This window comes from Engraulis encrasicolus, chromosome 16, assembly GCF_034702125.1.
Source record: "Engraulis encrasicolus isolate BLACKSEA-1 chromosome 16, IST_EnEncr_1.0, whole genome shotgun sequence".
In the NCBI taxonomy this organism is placed as follows: Eukaryota; Metazoa; Chordata; class Actinopteri; order Clupeiformes; family Engraulidae; genus Engraulis; species Engraulis encrasicolus.
The window spans coordinates 35,582,588-35,595,584 of record NC_085872.1 but is presented as its reverse complement, the minus strand read 5'-3'; the positions used below and the strand labels follow the sequence as shown (position 1 = coordinate 35,595,584).

The 12,997-nt window shown below is 45.5% G+C and overlaps 1 protein-coding gene across 1 annotated transcript in view; it reads right to left on the bottom strand.

The window, feature by feature from the left end:
• Nucleotides 1–3,970: 3,970 nt before the first annotated feature.
• ccdc24 (coiled-coil domain containing 24) overlaps nt 3,971–12,997 on the bottom strand; it is a 24,902-nt gene continuing 15,875 nt past the window's right edge. The window contains exons 6-9 of the mRNA XM_063220448.1: nt 12,992–12,997; nt 8,952–9,015; nt 5,707–5,845; nt 3,971–5,278 (exon numbers count right to left, since the gene is read on the bottom strand). The exon at nt 12,992–12,997 is cut by the window's right edge and continues 49 nt beyond it. Coding sequence (XP_063076518.1) covers nt 4,612–5,278; nt 5,707–5,845; nt 8,952–9,015; nt 12,992–12,997 — 876 coding nt within the window. The 3' untranslated portion in view covers nt 3,971–4,611. The remainder of the gene's footprint in view (nt 5,279–5,706; nt 5,846–8,951; nt 9,016–12,991) is intronic.

Genomic DNA, 12,997 nt, shown 5'->3' with positions numbered 1-12,997 from the left:
AAGGTGTTGATTGTGCCAGGCAGGAGAATATTTGGATGAGGCTGCAGCGCTGTGATGTGCCAACTTGTCATAGTCTTCCAGGCATCTCAGTTTGAAATGCATAGCAGTTTTCCAGTTTTAAAGGAGCACTCAAGTGATTTTAAGCACATACAGTACGAGTTATCTAGCTGGCATGTGGGAGAGAGAGAACTAGCGGCATGCTACCAAAAAAACATGTTCAACATGCACAAACATTGACATCAATAGCAGGCTGGCTGGTGCTGTGACATTTCAAGCTTACGTTTATAGCATTTTGGCTGTCTTTATTTCGATCTCTCTCTTTTTCCATTGCACTAGAAGGCTATTGTCCTTTATGTCAATAAAGGATTCGAAACTAATTCAAAAATCGCTGGTACTGGAAACAGGGCAAACTAAATCATCTCTGTTGTAGGGTCTATTGAGTTGAACCATCTCGTTTTTAATTGTTCCACTGGAGTATTATTCACACACTTTGTGAGGGAACTTCATTGGTCTGCAGCATGTGCAGAAATATATTAATAATGTTTACCATTCCGTATCTGCAACTCGACGTCTCTTCAATGTTAGTTTACGTTGATGTACGCAGGGAGAGTGTTGTGAGGAATGCAGTGGAGTTTCTCTTTTGACAAAACATCTCCACATTTAGACGATGGATTCTGGTGTATATGTACATGGTGTAGTGGAGGGCAAATGCACACAAATGCCATTTACGCACATTTTTAAGTTACAAAAGCAGAATCTGCTTTTTTCCAGTGATTTCTAATATTGAATACACGCATAGTTTACCTACAGTTTTAGTGCTGTATTCATTGTTTCACCCATCTTTGTTTACCACTACACCACTGCATGTGAAAAAAGTTGCTGGAATAGGTCCTCGCTGAGAGGCCTTTACATAATTATTATTACTATTTTTATTTTGTTTTTTTATTTCCGTTAAAACCCTTGTGCAATGCTGAGGGACGCAACACGTGTGCTCAGTCTGAGCATTGGTCCCGCCGCACTGGCCATGAACTGTGAATCCTTTAGGGAGTTTGCCCATCACCGCTGAGGAGGAAGGGTAGAGACCATGCAATGCAGCTGCTGTAGATTCTAGAGTATTATACGAATTGATTTTAAAATGACCGTTTTTAATCTTAGAACAGCACATCTCTGTATATAATATTCAGTATACATGTATACTGACTGCATAAAAGTCAGTGTCCTCTGGTAATAGTGGTTGTTATCTGTACATTTTTATCAAGTGTATCTCTATGGAAGTATCATGACAAGTTATTTCAGATGTCTAAAAAAAATGTGAATGCAAAAGACAAAAAAAACCCACAGATAAAAAAAATAATAATAATGATAATAGTGTTAATAAACAGTAAAAAAAAAAAAAAAAAACATACAAAATGAAAAAAAGAACTTGCAGTCCAACAGGAGGCATGGGACTCTCAGGGGAGTAGTTAGTGGTTTGACTCAACTAAAAAAAAGCGAAACAAAAAAACAAAAAAGCACAACACTAGTTGTAAGTAGAGCCCAGGAGACTCAAGCTTTACTTCAGATCGGGAGGATCCAGAGTGAAGGAAATTGAGAGCGGCATTGTACCTTTTGGAATCTGTGAGTGTGTATGTGTGTGTCTGTATGTATATGTGTGTTTTGTGGGCACACACACTTTGTGTGTATTTGTGCGTGTGTGTGTGAATGTTTGTGTGTGTGTGTGTGTGGGTATGTGTTGGTATCTCAGACAGTTGAGGTCCTTAAGTGGACTTGAGGATGTTTTTGTCCAGTGGTCCACATGGCAATGACTAGTACATATCTTTAGGGCAGTGTGCAGCCACATTGCAGATAGCAAGGGTTTAGGGACTCAAAGGATGGTGTTTACCAGGCTGCATATCCACTGTGACGACATGTTTGTCTGCCGCCTCTGGTTGTCGGAAGTTGGAAAGTTGGGCGATTGGGCTGTTTGTTTTTCCTCTCCGTAATGTGACAGTCAAGCCGTTGACTCGCGATCCTACTTCTACTAGAGTAGCGGTGTTGAAAATCATTGCCATGCAATTGCATCCTTTCGTCCTCAGCTCTCTTATTGCTGTCCTGCTACATTTCTCTTTGGCTATCGGTTTCTTGTACAGTAATGTAAAACTTAATCAGACCGTTGTATGTACCGTACGTGTTTCTTGTCTTCATTGGGGCAGGTTGGAGTCAAGGTAATTTTTTTTGACGGGAGGGAGGGGAGGGTGGGGGTATGCAAATGTTTTTGTTTGATTTTTTTTTCTTTTAATTTTTTTCTCTGATGTAGTGATGTAGTCTGTGTTGAGTGTAATATGTGCTTTGTGTAGTCTTTATCCTACTGCTGAGTTTATGGTTAGGTCAGGATAGTACCAATATAAACGTCATGTAATTCTAATCAAAATAATATAACTATCCATGTTGTCATTTTAACAGTCAACCTTTTAAAAGAGTTTTTTTTTCCTTTTTAATTTTGTGTGTCCAGATACTGAGTCGTTTTTTTTCCTGTCTGATTTTAACAGTTTTTTTATTTTTATTATTATTATCCATGTTCAGTTGTTCTAAAAGCCAGCTGATATCAAAAGTATTGCCAAACAAAAGCTGTGGACTGAAACTTGAACTACAAAGGAAGTCTTTTTATTAACAGTGTGATAAAAAAAATAACAGCTCCTCCAGGAACTTCATTCTTGACATCCTATTGGTGGAAAGTGCTCAAGGCAGACTGAAGTGTGGATGTCTAGAGTACCTGTTGACAGTGTTATACCTCCAGCCCAGTATGCATGCAGTCTCATTAGCACTGACGTTTTAGTGTGGGGTGGTTCCACTGATAAATACTGCAAAAAAAGAAGCATCCATTTGTGTACACTACTGCATTTAGCTCTGGTAGGGCATATGTGTGATGCCCATGTGTGTGTGTACAGTAATTCAATGGGGGTGGGGGGTAACTAAGCACAAATGGAATGAACACAGAAGTTTATCAAACATATCTAACCATGTCTTTTGAACCTTAGGGCCAAATTGCATTGAAATTGTCTTAGTCTTGTCAGCTGTATATCTTAAAATGCTCAACTACAAATGATAAATAAAGTTTATTTTAAAGATCACTCTTGTGCTGGGATTCATTTTATTGTATATGACATCTGTGATATGGCAAACATGAATTTTAAGTGTGAAATCGGTAAACCAAACGTGTATACCGATACTTTGTTTTGCGTTTTTCAGATACATGAAACAACCTTACTCAATCAAAAAAGCCATCAAGATCCAACCTTCTTTAAAAGTTGCTCTGGCATAATCATAATGTCTACATTCCAGAGGAGGTGTCCTCTTGGTCAGTAGCATGGCAGCCTAAACTTATTAAAATACCTAAACTACAAATTTAGGTATACTGTGTGTCAGATAACGTCCCTTTAGGATATTGTTTCTTAACAGGCTCTCTGTAGCCCCCCAGGGCGTGTTAGGGAGTTTTTGTTTTTTGGGGGGGGGGGAGTTGTCATGGCTGGTGGCTAAGCCCTACTGGCGAGGAGAATTCATTAATTCACTGTACTATACTGTATGTTAATTCACGGGGTCATTAGAAGTTTAGATAGGTAAATGGATGGGTTGAAATATATCGGTTTAACCAATGGCTGATGGGAAAAACAGGATTCAGGCTGCAATGAATAACATTAACAAAAAAAAAAAAATGATGGCCCTTCCGTGGCGTTACTATGCCAGTGACCCAGGTTTGATTCCGGCACGGGTCATTTGCTGATCCTTCCCCAACTCTATCTCCCCACTCAGTTCATGTCTTTCCACTGTCCTGTCAAAAGTAAAAGGCAAAAAAACCTCTAAATAAATAAATGAATTCATATTGGTTATATAAGAAGTGAATGAGAGGCTTAATGTCAACACCTTAGGTTGAAACTACTTTTCACAATGGAAATAATTTACATTAACACACACGTAATGGATGACTATGACATGAGAAACATTAAGAACATTTATTCACTTTCTATAAATAAAAGATTGCACGGTGAACACAAAATCTCATTTTTCTTGACACACAACACTTGTCCCTGTAACACACGTTCCACATTTCACATGAGATGAATGCACAGTAAACACACTCGTGTGCACAAGGAATGCATTTACCCCCAATGACGTCTTGTTTCACTCTACGCTGAGCACAGGGAACACATGCTTTCTGGACACCACACCAATACAAACACCAATCCTTTACACTCCTTCCTGAGTGGCTGAGGGCACATGGCCACAACACAACACAACATGTGCGTATAGTGGGTAACACTTTACTTGATACCGGCGTCATATGAATAACATTAAAGTGTCATAATAGTGTCAAAACAGTGTCATGACACAGTCATGAGCGAGTCATAAACATGGTGTCAGTGTCATAAATGTTTTATGGTCATGAAAAGTTGACATTGCTAGGGCTGTCTTTGCCATAACCGAATGTCACTTAATGATAGTCACATATTGTTTATGACAGATTAATGACTGCATTATGACATTGTTACGTCATGCGTATGACACCTGCATCAAGTAAAGTATAACCATATAGTGTACAAGTGTAACAACCTTCACCAAGGTTGACTCCCAGGGTCAAGAGGGGATCTCCACTCGGTCCATTTGCCGCTGTAGTCCTCGGCGCCGGGCCACGCTTAGCCCCCTGTTGGCCGTCTTCTGAACTGCGGGCGGGCACGGCACCAGGCCGTCCGGAGGCTGATGCAGCCTCTGCGTGGGGTGGCCCTCTGCGGCACCGCTGCCGTGGGGCAGTGTCCGCGAAAGTGCAGAGGCTCCTGACGTTGCGTCGATGGGCAGCACGTTCTTCCCAGAGCGGGGACCCAGCTGGCCCAGCCTGTCAGCCAGGGCGTCTGCGGGCGGCCGGCTGGGTCGCTCCTCCGTCACAGCAGCTGCTGCACGTGACCCAGGCTCAGGCTCCAGAGACATGGCCATAGGGCCGACAGCCAGGGGGAGGAGAGTATGCTCTCCGGCCCTGGAGTCTCCGCATCTGGGACGATGGGGCAGTGCGGTGGCGTCCGGGCTGCATGGGGCCTGGTCTGGGCTTGAGAGGCGAGACCAGGCATCTGGGCTGGGGGATGCAGACGCCGTCCGATCCCGGTGTGGAACGGTAAGCTGATCGGCAGACTTCCATCGATGCCGATTCAGCGAGGTGGGAGGCTGAGGCAGGGCGCCTGGAGATATCGGCGGCGACGGCTTAGTGCACAGCTGGAAATCACGGGTGCGACACTGCCTCTCCATCTTCTGCCTATGACAAAAAGGGCACGTTCATTATAACCCTACAATGTCCAGAATATCTTCCCTATTGAGATGATGTAACTGACACTGGAAATAAGAGCTGGAAAATCTGAGCTTTGCATTACATAGCACACGACTGACACAATCCACTTAGCTAATGATGTAGCCACTGTGCTAATCACTAAATGACTTCATGACAGAAAGAACAAGCCCAGAGAAAACGGCATGAAGAGCTTAGATTATTTTCCTCCTGAAAGTTTACCACGGGCCACCCCAATCCCCTCCCTACCGCCAAAATCCTCCAAAAAAAAAAAAAAAAAAAAAAAAGAAAGAGAAAAAAAGGAAAAAAGGAGAGAAAACTTCCATCAGTTTTTGCTTGCACTCTTTCAGCCAGTGTGAGACAGCATCGGGTCTGCGATAAGCGGGGGGCTGTCTAACCTGGAGCGCGCCAGAGGCCCCAGAGAGGCGGCGGCGGTGGCGGTGGCGGGGGCTGGCTTATCTGGAGAGGCAGGAGAGCTGCTCGTCAGGGCCTCACGCTGCAGGTCCATCTGGATGGCTCTCCTCTGTTCTCTCAGCTCTGCAGCAGCAACAGCAGCAGCAGCAGCAGCAGCCCCGCAGGGAATCGGGTGGGTGGATAGTGGCGGATGGTGGAGGTGGTGAGGTATGGATGAAGTGAGGTGGGGGAGAGTGGAAGAAGAGGAGGAGGAGGAGGAGGAGGAGGAGGGATGGGTGGGAGTGTTGGTGAGGAGAAGGACGAGTGGTAGAATGGATGGATGTAGGGGAAGGGGAGAGGAGGGGGTGGGTTAGAGGAGGAGAGGGAGGAGAAAGGACAACAGCACATTGCTACAGTCATTACAGTCCCGTCCACACTGAGCCTTTCACAACAGCCTGGCTCGGCACGCACGTACACACACACATGCACACACACACGCGCGCGCGCGCACACGCACACGCACCACACACACACAAATGCACCACACTTCACCACAATACCTCAGTGACAGGCAGGCAGGCTATTCAGCGCCAATTTCATTTCACCTTACGGTGTGTGTGTGTGTGTGTGTGTGTGTGTGTGTGTGTGTGTGTGTGTGTGTGTGTGTGTGTGTGTGTGTGTGTGTGTGTGTGTGTGTGTGTGTGTGTGCCTGTGTCTGTATGGAGAGGGAGGAGGGAAGAAAAAGCTCCATTAAAATGGAAAAACTCATTTCGCTCTCGAATTCTCTCTCTCTCTCTCTCTCTCTCTCTCTCTCTCTCTCTCTCTCTCTCTCTCTCTCTCTCTCTCTCTCTCTCCCTCTCTTTCTCCCTGAGACGGCTACCATAAGCTGTGGCTCTGGCAGGTTGACAAGCTCTTAATTTAGCCGCATTAAGAGCCAAAAAAGGGAGTTTGCTGATGCACTGACAGGAGGGCTCCAGTCAGTCAGGCCTCCCTCCCTCCCTCCCTCCTCTCTTCAGCCCTGCAGACAAGCCAAGCGTGGGCCTGGGGCCGTATCGTATCGAGCTCCGCTAATGAAAGATCGGAGCGGGAGATCCACAGACAGACACGCTGGATCTATAAGGGCCCAGCATGGAATGGCGAGAAAGCCCCCGCGGAGCCACTGTTTGGAATCCTAATGAGGCGCAAGGCAAGCGGGCAGGAGACACTGTGGAGGGGAGGGGGGTGCGGGGTAGAACTGGTGGAGAGGGTAAGTTGGGGGCATGTGGCTTTTCACCGGATGAACAAATCGATTGAGGTTATTTTGTCATTTGCTACCATTCCGTCCGGCTGACGGCAACAAATAACTTCTGGTTACTGTACTTTACTGTATTGCAGTGCGGTGTCTGTGTATATACGTACAGTATATAGAGTTAGGTAGACCCTGTGTACCTTCAATTCTCCTCATCCCCAGCTGTGCTCTAGCCCATTCTATATGTCTAACTCCACCTCCAGGGTACAGTGTGAGCACAGTCTGATTATTTGATCACCCTATAGATAGCTCCACTTACAGCTGCAGATAGCCTGTGCTCGGCACAGCTCGCTCCCAACAGACTCATACGTACAGACGGTTTATCTACTTCCCTTATCACACACACAGCCATGTCCATCTAGTGTGGTGTGGCGCTTCCAGTATATGCAATATATCCAATATCCTTCCTGTATAATAGTACCCTTATAACAGTATCTTTCCTGTATAGTAATGAGACATTCTGAGCTTCCGCTATGCCCACCTCCAATATATAGAGCATATATACAGCGCAGTACATCCACAAACTAACCAGAGATACTACGCTACTGCTATATAGTGCCCCTACAGCAGCTACTGAAGGAAAGCTCTGTGTAATGTTTTTTTTTGCACTTGTGTAATGTCAACTTTGATTAGCACCTCTGCCAAAATAAGATGTGCTATTCAAAGATGCATACACATTGATTGCATGTTTCCTCACACTGTGAATTTGGGATCTGTACAGCGTCATGATGAATTTTATATCACTATATTCCACGTCTGTTCTATTCTAACATCTGTCAGAGGCTGCTTGTGTCATTCTACCACTGCTCAGTGGAGAGCATACAGACATACTGCCTTTGTGTGTGGTTCCCAGACTGCACTGTGGCACAGAGGAAAGAGCTCCAGGGGTCATAAAGGCAGTAGAAAACATCGTCGGCTGCCCTCGTCCCTCTCTGGAGGACCTGTGCAGCACCCCCTGCCTAAAAAGGTCAATTCCATTCTAAGAGCGAGGCACATCTCACCCAGGCCACAACCAGTTTGAACTTCTATCATCTGGCAGTAGATACAGGTCCATGAAAATCAGGACAAATACACTGAAAATCAGCTCTTACCCAGGGGCCATTACTGCACTTAATTATCCTGCAAAAGCACAGTTTATACTATACATACAGCATTAATGTGGATGTGTGTGGCTGTGACAGGTGTGGGTGGGTGGATGAGGTGTGTGAAGTACAGTATATGCTTGGGTGTGTGTGATTGGACAACAAGGTTATGTGTGTGAGATTTTTACCGTAAGTAGGCCTAACCTTTTATTTCAATTCCATTCAAGACATTTAAATTTCATGCATTGGGTGAGTTTAGTTTTCAACATTTCGCAGAACATCAATCTCCTCCTCTCTGTCTCTCCTGTCTCCCTCTTCAGCTGATAACCACTAGGTGGTAGTAAATCACAGTTCACGAAGGTCTGTTCAGACACAATGGATTCCTGTACATACAGCACGGGTGAATCATGCTAAAATCATCCTCTCAGAGTTATGAAGCACAGAACCACAGTGACCTTGGTTTTATTGACTCGCATTCTTTTGTCATAACATAACAATAGCACAACAGAATATTGAATACTTGAAACATAAATGGATAAATAGTTAAATAACATCTCAGCAGCAAAAAATGTGTTACTTAGCTACACTGAGAGAGAATACTGGCAGCAGGGCTGAGGTTCAGGCCATAGACTGTATGTGGAGAACACGCAGAATGGAATAGAATAGAATAGAATAGAATAGAACAGAACAGAACAGAACAGAACAGAACAGAACGGAATAGAATAGAACAGAACAGAACAGAACGGAATAGAATATAATAGAATAGAACACAACAGAACAGAACAGAATAGAATAGAATAGAATAGAATAGAATAGAATAGAATAGAATAGGAAGATAAGCTGCTGTGCCCATTGAGAGTAAATAGAAGGCCTCACTCACCTGCTACTGTGGGCTCTGGCAGCTCCTCGACTGCTTGTGTGTAATGGGCATGCTCCACACATTCCTAGAACACATCAAAACCCCACCTATTTAGTGTCTCCCTGCTCTCTCCAGATTCAAGATTCAAAATTCAAAGTAGCTTCAATCATTCTAATACAACATTGCAAAAACATGAGAAACATGAAAAGGCATTTAGAAAGATATGAATGGATTAATTCCTTGGTTCAAAACACGCATTCATCCTGCATAAAACCGACACAAACAAACCAGTCACATAACAAGTCATCCCCGGTCACAGATTTGTGCATGGGTAACGTTTATGGGAGATTCTGATGAAGGGGGGAGACATCAACGGACATGATTGTAATGAAGTATCACAAGGGTTTCTGACCATGGGACTATTTCGGTCATGGGCACGCACACACTGTAATTAATCTAAAAACATATTCATACCACGAGCGTACACCCACAGACATGAATGTTACACAAGCACACGCACGCACGCACGCGCACACACACACACACACACACACACACACACACACACACACACACACACACACACACACACACACACACACACACACACACACACTAATAGAGCATGAAGACCAAACCACTAAATGATTCCCCAGCAGCGTGTTCATGAGTATCAGCACTGCTATGACTGCGACGGGTGATTTCCACAGGCTCGACCACAAACCCCCTCCCTCCGCCTCGACCAAGCGGCCGCGGAAGACTAAGCCAACGTGTCCAGCGCAGCACATCAGGAATGGCAGAGACCAGCATCACTCAAGCGCACAGAAGCCTGTCTGGCAGTCGGCGTTTTATTTGCATTGTGGCATTTGTGTGAGCGGTTGGCTGCCGCAGACGTATCATGCCCGTGTCATGCGTTTGTTTCCTGTCTGGCAGTGGGGTGTTCAGTAGGCTATGCAACATACATATACAGTATAGAAATACACAGTCAGGACCACCACCCATTTCTTTTTTTTTTTTCTTTGTTCCTTTCCACCTTTTTTGTGGAAGAAAAACAGAGGTCGGACTCGGAGAAACTTTCACTCCCACTGCTCCGAGGATGGCTATTAATTTAAAGGTGTGCGGTCACGGTGGAAAAGCAGTCTGCACAGCAGAGTGATTTTTTTTGCCTTTCTTTAAGGAGCGGTGCACGGTTAACATGAGCCCTTTAGAGGCAATAGGTATTTCTCAAAGTGAAGTGTCCTAGCCTTGCTAGGACGAGTAATGCCCATTTTTCCAAGGTGTATCCAATTATTAATTACACAGTAAATGTTGTGGTGTTAATTCAACACTTACAGAGTTCATTTAAGTCCAAATGGACTCAAATGAAATCTCTAAGTGTTAAATGAGCACTGCAGAATTTACTGTGTACACTTAGAACTAGTCTTTAGATAGTCTTTGGTGAAATCCATGAATATTGGGCGTTACTCATTCTAGCAAGGCTAGAACACTTCACTTTGAGAAATGCCCGTACTGTCAGTGCAGAAGTTGAAGTTGCAGGCGAAGTTAAAAATATTTTCCAAGAGTCGTTCGAAAGGCCTCAACCATCCGTGAGCCAATGTTGTTATTCACTGCTCCGCAACAGGCAATGCAAACACAAGGATTTGAAATGTGGGCCGACAGCTTTCGCAACCACCTCCTTAGTCCTCCTAACACACACACACACACACACACACACACACACACACACACACACACACACACACACACACACACACACACACACACACACACACACACACACACACACACACACACACACACACACACGCAAGATGGAGTGCATCTGGGACGCATCATGTGGTCTTTCGCACCATGCACATACCCAGTATCTGCGTATGGCACATCGGAGAGCTTTAAGCGTGAGATTTAAGCGTGAGACTCTGTCTGCCTCATATACTTTTAAGTACATCCACAGACCTCATAAGAGGAGTGATGAGGGTTGTAAGGGATGTGCCCCTTTGTGCTTGAGCGTGTCGAGTTGACGCTTTATGGCGCTTTGTCTGTTTATGTGTGTGTGTGTGTGTGTGTGTGTGTGTGTGTGTGTGTGTGTGTGTGTGTGTGTGTGTGTGTGTGTGTGTGTGTGTGTGTGTGTGTGTGTGTGTGTGTGTGTGTGTGTGTGTGTGTGTGTGTGTGTCTGTGAGAGAGCGCAAGAAAGAGAGAGAGATGCAGCGAAAGAGAGTCAGAAGAAGAAAGGTATGGAGAGATATACAGTACTAATGTAACATTGCTGTATACTTTGTGTGGAATTTCTTTATGATTATCACACAGTGGAAGTGCCAAGTGCGAGCATGCCTTTGTGTGCACACATACTCTGTATGTGTGTGTGTGTGTGTGTGTGTGTGTGTGTGTGTGTGTGTGTGTGTGTGTGTGTGTGTGTGTGTGTGTGTGTGTGTGTGTGTGTGTGTGTGTGTGTGTGTGTGCGTGTGTGTGTGTGAGTGAATGCGTGCGTGTGTGTGTGTGTTGAGAATGCGTGAGTGTAGGTGTGTACATGTGTATCTGTCTGCCTTTGTGTGTATGGAGTGTGCCAGACATAAGGGAGATAGATTCCCCATCTGCTTGGCAGCAAAAAGAGCCCACATCTGCTCTTTGGCTGTGTCCTGAGCCAACACAGAGCAGAGAGCAGAGCGGAGGAGAGAGGATTGCAGAGGAGAGGGAAGGAGAGTTGAGGATAGCAGAGGGTGTGGAAGGGAGGGGAGGATTGTGGCGGAGAGGAAAGGAGAGTTGAGGATAGCAGAAGGTGTGGAAGGGAGGGGAAGGGGACGGGAGGGGAGGATTGTGGAGGAGAGGAAAGGAGAGTTGAGGATAGCAGAAGGTGTGGAAGGGAGGGGAAGGGGAAGGGAGGGGAGGATTGTGGAGGAGAGGAAAGGAGAGTTGAGGATAGCAGAAGGTGTGGAAGGGAGGGGAGGATTGTGGAGAAGAGGAAAGGAGAGTTGAGGATAGCAGAAGGTGTGGACTGGAGGGGAAGGGGACGGGAGGGGAGAACGCTGGGCAGAGCGGTACAGGCAATAGCAACTCCACGAGGAGGCCCAGTCTCTACAGCACGGGGCTGGAGAGGCCCTCAAGGAGAGAGAGAGAGAGAGAGAGAGAGAGAGAAAGAGAGAGAGAGAGAGAGAGAGAGAGAGAGAGAGAGAGAGAAAGAGAGAGAGAAAGAGAAGAAGAAGTGAGTGAGGGACCTAGTTACTTACAACAGGCCACTCTCACAATGGGTGTAGTTGGCCGAGCGCACGGAAAAAAAAGAAAAACGAAAGGAAAAAAAGAGGAGGAAAAAAAAAAACCTTGGGCCCTCCATGGGCTAAATTTATATCAGGGCCTGATGAATGAGGCTGAGCAGTAACATCTGGCCACATGCAGACCAGGAACAATTAAGGTGTTGACTTACTGCGACTCGTACAGAAGGCGGCAGTGTTTCCAGAGAGGGTCAGTACCCCACTTGAATTGCTTTGGGGAGGGGAACTTGGAGCTCGAGCTCCAACCACAACAACAACTTTGTTTTATATCCAACAGATGGGCAGGCAGGAGTTTTTGGACCCGAAACCAAGTGACCACCAGCGAGCGGTAAATCTCGAGGGATTTTGTAAAAAGGCGACTGCGTGCCGCTGGCAGGCTGCAAAGGCTTAGGGTCGCCCTCTGTCTTTCTCTCGTACCCTCTTCATCACAGGGCAGCCCCGGGCGAACAGGATGAACCAAACAAACAAAATGAAACGAATGCGCGCAGCGAACAACAAGAGGCTGGCAACTCGGGAAAGCGTGACCTTTAGCAGTTCTTTTTAGTTCTTTGCCTGAGCTCAGCCATCTAAAAATATTCTCCCCTGTTGCAACACCAGAAATGAAACAAGCACAAGGATCCTAGGAAAGATACGCAGGTATTTTCTGGGAAATATCCTTACCATTACAACAAAACACAAAATGTAAACTGTTATGTGGCTTTTCTGGTGCCTTAACATCTAAGTTGGGGAACTGAGATACCCTTGGGATACAATATTTTGGTAAGCAGGATTGAACTGGATGGTGCCACACCTTACCTGTAA